This window comes from Orcinus orca, chromosome 6 (genome assembly GCF_937001465.1).
Source record: "Orcinus orca chromosome 6, mOrcOrc1.1, whole genome shotgun sequence".
NCBI lineage: Eukaryota > Metazoa > Chordata > Mammalia > Artiodactyla > Delphinidae > Orcinus > Orcinus orca.
The window spans coordinates 109,265,809-109,279,931 of NC_064564.1; the positions used below are offsets into that span (position 1 = coordinate 109,265,809).

General features: G+C 43.2%; 1 protein-coding gene across 6 annotated transcripts in view; it reads right to left on the minus strand.

The window, feature by feature from the left end:
- DENND1A (DENN domain containing 1A) overlaps positions 1–14,123 on the minus strand; it is a 541,841-nt gene that overhangs the window by 193,681 nt on the left and 334,037 nt on the right. For all 6 annotated transcript variants that reach the window (XM_012532876.3, XM_033427225.2, XM_033427223.2 and 3 more), the window contains one exon: positions 12,387–12,432. In XM_012532876.3, the coding sequence (XP_012388330.2) occupies positions 12,387–12,432 (46 nt within the window). The remainder of the gene's footprint in view (positions 1–12,386; positions 12,433–14,123) is intronic.

Consider the following 14,123-nt stretch of genomic DNA (forward strand, 5'->3'; position numbering starts at 1 on the left):
CCAGGACCTGAGCTTTGGACTGCCACTCCCCAGAGCCTGGGCCCCTTCTCTCTGTGGAGCCCCGTCTACATTCCTGGTTTAGCAAATACTGAGGACAGTGACCAGATCACATATTTCTTTTGTAACCTCCATACACAGACTTATCATAGGCTAGATATATAATAACAAAAAGACCCTAAAGGCAGGGTCTTATTATTATTATTTGTACACACTAAAATATTTCACACAACAAAATAATTGGGTTTGAATCCTGGTCCTGCTAATTATTAGCTGTGTGACTTTGGACAAGTTACTTAACCTTTCTGTGCCCAAATTTCATCATCTGTAAAGCAAAGCCACCACTTATATAGCACAGACTTGTTGTGAAAATTAAATGATGAGTGTAGTGCGTCCAGCAGTATTTCAAAAATAGTATCCATCCAATTTGAAATGACGAAACTTGAATTTAAGAGTTTCACTTGGGGTTTAAGGGGATGTTGATTCCCTAGTCCCAAAATGGTTTGGAGTCACCCTCTCATAAAATAGGGCCTTCCTTCCTCCCCCACAACTGCCACTTGCCATCATTCATTCATCACAAGCACAGCAAACCTGGACTCCCATCTCCACCTGCCTTTTATTTGAAATGTCAACTTTTAAAGAGTGGAGAGGTTGGAAACCCAATTTAACAAGCATGCTGAAACATTGTTTATTGCCCCCATAAACATGGCTTAGTGAGAATTACGGACTTAATCAGAGTGAACTTATCTCCCAGTGAAAAGGAACACTTTAAATTTCAGAAATGGCACCTTCACTGTGAAAATCTCTTAACTTTTCAAACAAACTACAGGGGGTCTTAAACATATGGGCAGTAAAGGGGCAGCCGTTACTGTGATTTGTCTTGCCCGAGAGCCAAGGAGCCCTAAAGGTCCATAACAACTTTAAGATCTAGGAAAAATATTTGGAAAATCATATTCAGGAGACATGTCTCTCAAAACACCTGAAAGGTCTGCTGAGTGGGAAGTAATATCTGTATAGTTGCTTGGGGCTGCCTAAAAGAAAGGACCCTGTGGTCATTAGAACAGGGCCTGTTTAATAAGCAGCAGCACTGGGAAAGCTCACCTCTCATCCTGTTTGTACGATTAAGCATTTAGCAATAGGCAATATTTGGGGACCAGCTTTTCAGAAGAGAGGTGCTACATAAATCCCAAAGGCTGCTAAACAGTTTGTGTGATTTTTGTTTTCTTTTTAAAAAACATGAGGATGAGGTCCTAGGAACCCCAACTTCCTAATTTGAGGGAGGCTTCATTAAGGCTGCTCTGATCCTTCCAGGAAAGGTTTTCATAAAGATGCCCCATTTTGCAGAGAATGCATCAGCCTGGCTGCCAGAGGCAGGAAAGGCAACAGATATAAAATTTTATTATTTCAATGCCCCAGTAGCAGCCAGGAGGACTTAATGAAATCGCCAAGATTTACAATCTGAAATAGCTATTGCACAGACAGATATGGTTAAGGAAGCTGTGCCTTCTGACCTTTCAACCCTTTGATCCTCACACAGCAGGTGGCCTGGAGCCCCCTCCTGGGCATCTTCCCTCTCTTCCGACACTGCTGAACCTTGATGTGCAATAAGCCTGACCCTACACAGGTGACTCTCACAGTGCTTATCACCAGCAGCTGCTGCTAATGGAATGGCCCAAATCACTTGGCCTCGAGATTCTAACTCAGAGATGAGGGGGAGAGGGATCTGCTGTGCAGTGTCCAAACGGTGCTGAAATGATGCCCAATAGTTCAGCCCCAAGTCCAGTTGTTTGGAAATGCTTAACGATGTCATTACCAAAAACTGTCCTAGAAATGGAACTCTGGTCTCCTCCGATTTATACTTTGAGTTAGAAAAAAAAATCACCTTTTAAAAATAAATCGCAAAGCTCAAAAAAAAAAAAAAAAAAAATCAACCCCGAAGTCCCAAATGCATCTCTCAGAACTTCCCTAAAACCATGTGCAGCAAATTTATACCAATGAAAATCAAAACAATTTTTGGAAACCTAAAATTGACTGTTTTCAGTTCCATGAAATTTCATTTAAAAAACCCCATATGCCAAAATGTCCAAATTCTCTTATTTTTAAAAATTGGGATGACTTCCAAAATCATAGCTATCTTTTTCTTCCTTTTTTTTTCTTCTAAAGCTAAGGATGGGTAATGTGCATATGTACTTATCAAGCTTCATAATTTAACCCATTCGGTCAGTACAAAATACTTTCAATAAAATGCTGAAGAGGCAGGATATAAATTTATTACCACTGCATCTTTTAAAACAATTGACTCCCAGGCACCAGGGTTTAACAGATATTCTGTTTGGTTAAGGACATGTCCAGGAGTCTAGGCAGCCCCAGTCTGAAGCTTTTAGTTTTTGTCAGGTATTTGGGTTTATGGAGGAAAGGATTTTAGGCAGGGCACATAAACCATTCTGTGGGATGTTGATAACGTCCAACTTCACTGCCACTGTTGATCATACTTAGGAAAAGCCCTGAGCCCATGCCTTTGTTTGTAAACAAAAATAGTACGGTGGCCCCATTCCTTACCTGCAATGGCCTGAGCTTAGGTCACAAATGCCTGAACCCAATGGGCAAAGAAAAAACCCACTTCTTTTGTAGCCTAAATGGCATATATTTTAAATATTCAACTTTAAATTCATTTTGAAATCAGCTGAGAATCAGACAGTATGTAGAGAGAGGTTTATAGGCTCCAATTTTAGTCACACTTTTCTCTATGGATGTTTAAGTTTAGTACGGAGAGCAGTTTATGGAGAAATCAGTTTAGTAAAGGGAAAAAAAAGGAATAGTTACTATATCACAGTTTGACCACTTTGTATAAAATTATTATTAAGTGCTCTTCTTCAGAGATGCCTATTGGAAATACTTTATTAATAATAATAGCTACCATTGGGTGAGGGCCTACTAATGTGCATGGAACTTTAGCCATATTATTTCTAATTGTCATCACTTTGAGGCAGGTGACCCCATTTTGCAGATGGAGATGTTAAGCATACACGCACAGATGCTCGGCGACTTGCCCAAGTTACAGAGGGACAAATAGTGGAGCTCGGATTCAAACTCAGGATCACTGCCTGCCTTCTCAGCCCTTGGTCCAGCCACATTTTTCCCAACAAAAGCAAAACAAACAAAACAACAATATGCAATAATTTGTGCAGAAAATGCCAGATTTCAGCTTGCTTGCACATTGCCATGGCCCATTTAAAGGCCTTCCGAATCAATTATTTTAGGTCATTAAGAGGAAGTTTAATTTGGTTGACAAACACCCCTACTGTGGTGACCTCACATATCAACAACAAACGTCTCATGGTCACAAACCTGTACCATGAGTCTGCTGAGCATGGTGTTAAACAAAACCACATGTGCCCTGATTCCAAGTGGGATTTGACTAGGCCAAGGGCGCCGCTTTTCAATCATCATGCTGCTGGTCTCTGAGCGCCCACAATGGCCCCGCCCCTAATCACTTGCAAGGAGTTTGAAAAGAAGTCACCAGTCCCATGTGGCTGTATTCAGTTGAGAGTGCCTTTAAGCTAATGTTGATTTAGAAAAAGTCACTCAATAAAAACTACAAAAGGAGGCTGAAAAAAAGGGCAGAGCCAATTTTAGGTAGATGTCTCAGCTTATTTTAAAGAAAATTTACCAGTTCTACACATACATAATACTGATAATCACTTCCATCTACTTGGCGCCTACAACGTGTCAGGTACCGATTTTCTCATTTACTCCTCATTAAAAAACTCCTATGAAGTGGAGAATCTACCCAAGGAGTCTGAAGCTCAAAGAGACACCTTTACATCCCCATCTGCAAAACAGGAGCACCCCTCACAAAGGCGTGACAATGAAAAATTATACAGCTCAAGTGCCATGTATATTGGTAGAAGCTCATTCAATGGTTGATATTATTATTAAATATTTCCAATAGGCATCTCTTCAGAGGATAACATAATAGTAGTTTTGTACGGAGTGGTTGAACTGTGAGATTTAGTAGCCGTACTTTTCCCCCTGCTAAACTGATTTCTCCTTAAAACAAAGGAGCTTGTTTAAAGTCTCCCAGTAGCGGCGGACCTAGAATTTGAATCCAGGTCCCCATGATTCTAGAGCTCAAGAGCTCTTCCGCTCTGCTCCACAGCCTCCTGCATGCTGCTCCTTGTGTTAATCTGACAGGAATTTGGTTAGTTTAAGCTCCTCTTAGTAACAATTTAGAAACTTTGGGTCTTCTTTGAAGTCAGTTTTAACGTTGCTAAATTGACTGGCTATGTGATGATAGGAAAATTGGAAAACAAAATCATCAATGATGGTTTCACATTTTCTACTGGGACTCTCCCTCATAAATTACTCAATTTTTCTAATCTATAACAGAGGGCTATCTCATCTCACAAGAGAACATTTCAGTCACGACAAATTAGACTGAAAATGTACTGACTGCAAGAGATACTTAAATCAGCCAGAAGTACTTGTTCCCTTTGATAACATAAATTACTACTAGGGCTTTAAGTTGTTTCATATTAACTAATTCCAACATTAGGCTAAGTGGCATTTAAGAACCACACATTTTAAAAGCAGACGCCACATGAGGAGGAGAGAGCTTCCAGGGGGAATCCATCAGGCGAAATCCAGAACATTCTTCAGGCCCTAAGTTGAACAGAGCTGCTGAATTTTCACTCTGAATACACTGGATGTGACAGATTCACATGTGATATCGCTTGATAACAGCACGCTAAGGAAATTCCAGCAAGACCAAGCTACTGTCCAATTACTTTTCTCTTTATATAATTAAGCAAGCGTCAGGGTTTCATTGATCTAAACTTTGTCTCTTGTTTTTACTACTCACTATGAAGAATAATGTTTGGTAGAATTTTTTAAAAAGCTCTTTACATCCATTATATCAGTTAGTTCTCACAACTCTCTGAGATGGATAATATTACCTTAATTTCACTGATTAGAGAATGGAGGCTCGGAGAGGCTAAGTAACCCAGCCCCAGTCGCAAGTGTACTCAGAGCTTTCCTCTGGAGAAATATGAGGCTGCCAGACGTGAGCCCTCCGTCCCCTCACCACAGTGCTCAGGGCATGGCCTGGAGGCCGCGCTGAGAAGGAAGAGCTCAGGCAAAGGTCCTGGGAACCTCTGCCGGGACTGCGGCAGGGTTAGGCGTAACCCACACAGCCTGATCCAGGGGCTCTGGGGTCTGACAAACCCAGCACAGCGGAGGGACCGGATGCAAACTACTTTCTCTCTCTGAGCCTCAGCTTCCCCATTTGCAAATATGGATGTCTCCTCCTTGGCAGAGAGATTCTTAGGATGTGCAAAAGTGAGAACAGGTACAGCACCGGGCACTGTGTCTGGCATGGAACAAGGACACAGGAGATGGCAGTTTCTTCCCAACCTTCTCCCTTTCTTGCTAAATCTCTCCCCATGAACCTATGACTGAAACTACCAGGTGGAATTTTTCATGCAAATATCACCATCTTACAAAGCAGGACTTTGATTACTTATCACTAACAAAGAGATCTCACATGGAGTTTCTCAATTCTCGTGAGAACACATGCACAAGTCACCACCTATACCTGCATATAATTATGGCTGAGAGTTTTGCATGAATCACAGTATTAACAAGGGCAAACTACATCTTATACTGTCTACCTGTGGAGTCCTGTGACGAAGCAAAATGGTACAATGGTAAACAAGAAACACTCTTCTACACTGACCGTGAAACTTAAAAAAAATAAACATAAAAAAATGAACAAGGGATTAAAGACTTCCTATGCCAGAGAAAAATGAAAAGAAAAAGCTAGTTAAAATGGCACCAGTTCAGCTGACAGCAATTCAGGTTCTTTTAGAGGTAAAGGGGAAAAAAAGTTATTTTTCTTTGTCTGTAAATAAGTCAGTGCTGTTATTTTGTGTAAAAGCTCCACAGTTAAACCATTGCAGACACAGACGAATATGGCCTCTGCATCCCAGAGACGGAGAGGTGCTTCAGTGTGGACAGGGATGTGTCCCTGGAGCGGTGGCTCAGCGCTGCCCCAAGCACTTGGTGCATCTGTAAAACCAGGCTTCCATGCGCTCCCGCTGAGCCTTCCTACGTAAAGGATGGTGAGGAAGAGAGGAAAGCTGTGAGCTGGGCCTGTCTCCTCATGCCCCCATCACATGTCTCTTGAAATTGCATTGGTGGGAGAGGTAGGTAGACCCCGGTGGTACCTGGGTCTCACTCCCCTGTTCCTAGTGCCTGGAACTTAGCATTTAGTATATAACCTAAATTTATCCTCTCAAACTGCACTGTAAAAAGATTATCTAATTCATAAAAAGTACTTGGAAACAGAGAGGAAACAAAAATCTAGTAAAAATGGTGCTTGAAACCTCAAAGTAAGTCATCACTACAAACACCTCTGCCACAGTTTGGTAGTTTGGTAGCAAGGAAACCATTTGGAAGCTTGGGTTTGGGACGCTAACACATCTGAATTTTATGTACATGGTTGTGGTGTGTAATTTTTTTTGTGTGTGTGTGTGGTATGCGGGCCTCTCACTGCTGTGGCCTCTCCCGCCGCGGAGCACAGGCTCCGGACGCGCAGGCCCAGCGGCCACGGCTCACGGGCCCAGCCGCTCCGCGGCATGTGGGATCCTTCCAAACTGGGGCACGAACCCGTGTCCCCCGCATCGGCAGGCGGACTCCCAACCACTGCACCACCAGGAAAACCCTAAATGCCCCCTTTTTTTTTTTTTGCGGTACGAGGGCCTCTCACTGTTGTGGCCTCTCCCGTTGTGGAGCACAGGCCCGGGACGCGCAGGCTCAGCGGCCATGGCTCACGGGCCTAGCCGCTCCGCAGCATGTGGGATCCTCCCGGACCGGGGCACAAACCCATGTCCCCTGCATCGGCAGGCGGACTTTCAACCACTGCGCCACCAGGGAAGCCCCTTGTGGTGTGTAATTTTACTTAAGAATTACCTTGATCCTTACAAACAACAATTTACTTTATGAACATGGTTAAGCTGTTTCCAAGCATTTTATATGGAAGGACCGTGTTTCTAACGGCCCAGGAGGAGGAGGCCTGACCCTCCCCTATTTACACCCTTCAGTGGCTCTCCGTTGCCCCGTAAAGTTGAAACTCTTTAACACGGCTTACAAGGCCCTGGATGGCCTGGCCCTTGCCTGCCTGCCACAGTGCTCCTCTCCCCTTCAGCTCCACGCTCCTGTCAGACACCGAACTGCTCATACTTCCTGGGAAACACCATGGTCTACACTCTAAGTCTTTATAGATGCTGTTCCCTGTCCTCCTGGTGGAACTCAAATTTATCTGCTAGGTTTCCATTTAGGCATTCCTCTCCTCTGAGAAGCAGAGCCCACAAGGCTCAGTTCACTGTCTTCCCTACCAGAGCCTATAGCCTCTCAAATTCCCTGCAATTACTTTCTCCTTGTCTGCATATGTTCTAGACAGAACTCTGAAGGCACAGATTATGTCACATTCACCATTTTATATAGAACCCCTAGTGTGATACAATGCCAGGTACACAGAAGGCTACCAAAACATTACTATAGAAGGGGATGTGTATTGTGTACTGACCACAGGCCAGACACTGGGATATGCTGGACATATACAGGACTCATTTATTTAATCTTTACCACAATCTTAAGAGATGGGGACTAACCACTCCTATAGATGAAGAAAGTAAGATACAGAGACAAAGTACCACACCTGAAATTACTACTGCAAGGGAGTGGTCAAGCAGGGAACTGGAAGTGCATTTATCAAGTTCCTTAAAAACACCACTCCCATCCCTGACACATTGCCCCCAGCATTGTCAACCAGAAGAAAACAGCAGGCACAAGCCAATTCTAGTGAAATTCTTTCCCTAGGGAATGAAGGTGATGATCCCTGGAACCCAAGAGTCCCTAAAACACAATTTCAAAGGCATCAACTTAACAATGTAAACGGCTTTAAGGCCACTGAGGAAATAAAAATGGCAATGGTTGCTGACCTCTGTTGAACTCTTTATGTGCCAGGCACTGTGCTGAGTACCTGATAAGCATCTCACTAGACCCTCAATGATACTATAGGGGGGAGCTATGGCCATTGCCCTTATTTTACAGGTGAGAAAACAGAGGTGCAGAGGTCCATCACCTTGCCCAAGATCAAACAAGCAGGAAGTAGGGGAGCCAGAACCCAGAGTCCACATTCTAACCACCACACTCTACTGCCTCTGCATATAGGTGGAGCTTCATCTGCAGTCTAACCTGAGCCTCTGTCTGCACTGTGTCACTGCTATCACCTTTCCTTCCTCCTTCCTGACCATCACCAGGAATGATACAAAACACCTTCTGCATGCATCCCTCATGTGGCTCTGAGGTCTGTACACAAAGCATTATTTGTGAGGCTTGGAAAGGAAGGTCTTCATTTATCAAAAAGGAAAAGGAACCCATCTACCAGCACTGACCTGGCACCTGCTACCAGACATGGCACAGAGGAGCTGCAGAGCATCTCCTGAACTCAACTGAGGTGGAGGGAATGAAAGGAAACAGTCACTGTGTAATCTGGCCGCATTTTGGTGTTTCCTAGCTGCCAGCTAACATGATCATTCTCTCCAAGAAGAAACTAGGTCTATGCCAAAACCCTTGGCTATCCTGCTAACTTACCACCAGCCTCAAATTAGTGTTTGCTTAAATGAGAGAAAGGATATAAAAAGGCAGTGGAGGTCTAAGAATGACGATCAGCTAGAAACTTGTCACTTTAGAAGGAAGGTGTACTCTTTTAGGTGACTAGGTTACCACTTAACAAATAGGACAGCCTGTAAGAGCTTGAAGGCTAGAATTAGATCTTCCCCCCAAATAACCTTCTTTCAAATGAGAACAGTAGGTTATAATTTATATTTCTTTTTGTGCAACAAATTTGAGTGTCATAAAAATGGTTAAAAAGTCTTCCTATGGTAGCTTTTTCTAAACTTTTATGAACATCTGCCACATTCATTTGAAGTTTAAAAAATTCTGGCACATATGCAAAGGCATAATAAGGTGCCTATAGCTTTCAAGAAAAAATAACAAGACAGTCAAAAATAAGCCTTTTGCTGAATTGCCAGTAAGAAAACTAGTGTGCGAGAGGAGATGGGCCTTCCCAATCTCCTTCCCTAAAGAGTCTTCCTTTGGGCCCAGGTATGAGCTCCACCCCCAAGCATTATAGCCCATGGTTCCTGGAAGAAATCTCAGGGAACCATCTCTCTCACTTGAAGGTCTAATAGAACCAGATAAGCCCAATCTAAAAGCATGACCGGAGGACTCCGAGTCTGAGCTGAAATCCATGGGAGGAGATCAGGAGACTGTACTTCATGACTTGGTAGTTCACAGCTGCCTCACACATGCAGGAAACGCTATTTTGCTTGGAAAGTGTCTTAGCTGGCTTCAAGAGTGGGGTAACTACTATTTTTGTTTTTCTTTTAGTGCTGACCACATAGTAGTTCAGCATGGCAAACCCTCCCTAATTTAAATCAGCAGGGCTAAGATTTATCTTGGCCAGTGCTTCCCAAACCTCCTCATTTAAAACCCTTCAAAGGCCAAGGAGAGTGGACTTGCACCCATTCACCTAAGTGCCAAACTCTGTCTCAAGTTTTAGCTTCAAAATTTATGCCTGTTGTGCACGGCATGTTTTACTACAAAAAACCCTTGTTTTAAATTACTTACAATCACATAAAAAGTAAAAAAATTTACTCCCTCCACCTTTAAGTAAAATTATGGTGCTGGGTTCCCTGACAACAGCAATGCCTACTGGAGGGCTCTAAATGTGTTCCAAATTCCAGCTTTCCAAGCACTCACTCAATCTTTCTTTTCAGAACGCACCTGCTGCGTATCCTGCTAGGTGCTGAGGACACCACAGTGAATGAAGCACAGTCCTTGTTCCCAAAGAGCTCCTGCTCCTAGGGCTGAAGGAGAGGGCAGGGAAGCAAACAGCTGTCATCCTGAGCAAGAGGTACAGCAAGCAAAGACAACGGCCAACGGGAGGACTTCCTCCAACAGCTGGGGAAGAGAAGGTTTAGCCATGCAGGGGCGTGGGGACGGGGGTGTTTCAGAGACCAGCCAGAGCACTGGCTAACAAGGGACAGCGAGAGGACAGGAGGCTTGACAGCAGCGGGGAGCCTGAGCAGGACTCGGGGGTAGGGCAGAGGAGGCTGGAAGGCAGGCTATTAAAGACAGAGTGACCAGAATTTCATACTCATCTGCATACCTCCATGACCTAGCAAAATGTTCGGAAAACAAGAGGCCTTGATCCTGCTTCTCGAATGAACGAATAAGGCTTTGCAAAAATCTAAGCAAGCAAGGTAAAATGTCAACGAAGGCAGCGAGGAAGGAACAGGGCGAGAGACATGGCAGAGACTTGGTGACTATTTAGAGAGAAAGGAATGAGAAAGAGGACACTCAGCCATGCTCAGCGTGACCCACTTTGGTGCCTTTTCAGGCAGTGGTGCCACTCACGGGGACCGGGAACAGCAGAAGGGGAGTGGAGTAACTCGACGGGTGTGTGTAATAAGGGGTTTGGGGAAGACTGAGTTTGAGACATCGACAGTACATCTTGGTGACCTTCCACTGGCATTTGCAGCTCTGGGCCTTAAGTTCAGAGAGAGGCATGCCAGTGTTAGAATCACAGTTGGGAGTCACTGACATTACCCTGGTGGCAAAAGCAAAAAGCCTTACAAAAGATGGCCAGAGGGCATATAGAAAAGAAAAGCAAGCCAAGACTAGAAACCTGGACAATGCTCAAGGTAAAGGGCTGTGAAACGGAGCCTGAAAAAACCCGTGCTGGAACAGCCTGGAAGGCAGAAGAGGCAGGAAAGAGCCGTGGATGCCGATAGACCAAATGGTCTTTAGATTAGAGTTTCCAACTGTACAACAATTGACACGAAAGTTCTATTAGCAAGTACTCACTTTCAATTTTTCACACAGGAGCTTTGAATACACCCCCAAACTTGACAAACAAAGGTAAAACACAGAAGAAATCTCTTCAAGCTGATCTAAATACACCATCCAAGATAGTCCATAAACTGTGTACTGTATGTGCTCAGGGCTGGGTGATGACAAGGAGGAACTGTTAACAGAATGTAGGAGCCACATGGCCGTCCTGTCAAATTAGAAATTTGAGCAGATTTCTGTGGTCTATTTTGATCAAGATTCTCAATGTCAAACAAACAGGTTTTTCGATAACCAACTTGTTTCATTTTCGTAAGCACAATAGCACAGTGTGCAACAGTGAAGAAGCAGGTGGTCCTCGTCGACGTGAAATGAAGGCAACAGAAGAAGAGAAGTAGCACTTCCTTTAAGACATGCAAAGCATCATCACAGACGGACATGGCTTTAGTTTTTCCCTCTGAGAGCTTATCTCCTGTGCAAAACAGGCAAGCCCCCTACCTCCTGCCCCATTTTGCTCTAGTGCAAATTTCAGCTCTCTCCTGAGGAGGGAAAAGCTTAGGGTTCATGTCTACAAACCAGTGGCACTTACAAAAGCACAGAAAAGTCCCTTAAAAGAATTGCTATCTAACCGGTACAGCCATGCAGAAAGCAATCTGGCCTTAGATTCATAGCTTTGACCAAGCATTTCTACTTTAGGGGTTCTACGCTAAGGAAGTTAAGTCAAGATGCAGATTAAGCCTTATGCATAAAGATGTTCACTGACATGCTATTTATAATAGTGAAATATTATAAACAGCTTTAAGTGTCCAACAGTAATAGGAAAATGGCTAAGTTGTGGCATATCCAAACAGTGGAAGGGCCAGTAGCAAATTAAAAATTATTACTGAGAGTAGACAAAAACATGTAGAAATCCCCATGCCATAATATTAAATGAAATAAAGACATAAAATTCTATACCATAACAGTGAAGTACATTTATACAAAATATATATTCACAGAATAAAGACGAGGATGAAGAAAAATAAAATGCTAACAGTGGTTGAATCTGGAATAATGGTATTGTGGATAATTTTAATTTTCCTACTTATACTTCTGTATATTTTCTATACCACATTTTCTACAGAGAAAAAATGTAATATAATATTGTTGCAGTGTTTTAGAATAAACATCATTTTGAAAAGTGAATCATTTTCCTTCCCTCGTTCAAACCCTTAAAGAACCCTTTCCTCCTGCCTCTTTGAACCTCACTCCCTCACCCATGAAAATTGACAATCTCCAAACAAAGTGGAAAAACACTGGAAACAAGAGCCCAGTGGAAAGGGTCTAAGCTGAACACTCAGCTCTGTGCATGAGGCGTTGCTCTGACACGCTCCCGTGTGTAGAGCTGTGAATCCAGAGACTGCGTCTTTTCCACTGCCACATAGCAAAACACAACCGCAAACAGAGATATCTGGGGAGGAGAGGAGCCCACTTACCTCCATTAAACTTAAATGGATTCCTATGAGGTAGGGCATGGGAGCGCTGTGAAGAGAAACAGAGACACACAGCTGCTTTAATGTCTGTTGCTTCTGACAGAAAATTACACATGGTTCACTATTTGGAGAAAAACTGTTTTAATAAACGTATGCACAGTTACATTTCCTTTCACAACAAAAATCCTAATGTGACATTTTGTTCCCAAGCCTAGAAACTTCGGAAGAATTTCAAAATGTGGGCAGCCTTAAAAGCATGGGTGGCGGGAAGAGCACTGACCCTGGCGTTAGTCCCTAAGTAGCAGCCATGCGATTGCATAGCCTCAGTTGCCTTATCTTTAAAATGGCACTTTGGAATCTAACTGGCAGCTTGCTATCAGAATGAGAAAATATACGTCGAGTGATTAGTGCAGTTCCTGGTACAAATGGGAACCACTGTTGCCATGATTACAAAAGAAAAAGCAGTTAACAATGTCAGATGGAGGGCATGATGTGCTTCAAAGAGGAATGATTTTTTATTTGCTGTTTCCTCCTGCCATCAAGAGATGTGATCTAACTGTTCATTCTGGTTGGACGAAGTGCATCAAAGCCAGCAAGCATCTCCACCCCAACTGCACACATGCCATCTGATGACACTAATTCAAAAAGCCCCTTCCAACTGCTTCATTCCCAGAGCAATGGGTTCCCTTAGTTAGTGACTGAGCAGGAGATGAGAACCCAACTCCAGGGGCTTTAAAACCTGGGCATTATGGATTGACTTCCTTTGGTTTCAGGGGCACACATATAAATTATCATTATGATGCTACTTACCAACGATAAATGGGCTAGCCATTATACAAGGAACTTGAAATTCATCTTTCCTAACCCACACAACCTCACAAGGTAGGTATTATATTCATTTTACAGAGGAGGAAATAGGCCCAGAGAGCTTAAATCACTTCTCTAATGCCATTAAAACAAGCGGCAACCCTAGGATTTGACTCCAAACCCTCTTCCTCCATGCCACACTGACTTTGTAATATTGGACCTAAAATCCCCAGGCCTGCCTCCCACCCAGTGTTTTTCCTGCAGGTATGGAGGTCAAGGAGTAGAGAGGAAGCAAGACATTGACAATGTTTCCATCTGTCTCTCCAGCATGTGATACATCCTGAGAAAGGTACAAAAAGGTATTTTATGAGCCCAGTGGAAAGATACCTGGCTCAGACTTGAGGTGCCCAGGTACCTTTCCTCTGGGGCAGCTGGTGGCATGGAAGTGGACCTAGGAGGGTGGCTTTCTTGGGGACAGGGTAGGGAAGTGAGGAGGGGTAAGAAATGAAAAAGGAGAGGTTTGCTTTCCACTGAATGCTGAGGAGTTTAGGCTTTATCCTGAAAGCAATGGATGGGCAACGAAGGTTTTTTAAACATCATATGTGCATTTTAAAATTGCTCAAACATTTAAAAATAAGAAAGAGCACAATTCCCTCATTACCATTCAACAAATAAAATTCTTCAAGCAAAAATCCTTCCCCAGAATATAAAATGTTCTCCTTACTACAGACCTCTGCAGGAATATATCTTGGGAGCCTGTAAAACAGTCTTGAATATTAGCAGCCCAGTTTGGCAACTATTCTTCTAGAAGATTTTTGGATTTGATAATAGCCAAAGAAAGAATTAGACACAAAACTGCAGTGAAAGTGGAGTTGTCTTTCTTCTTCTTCTTCTTTCCTTTTTAAAAAAGGTATCTGCTGTGCACATTCAGCT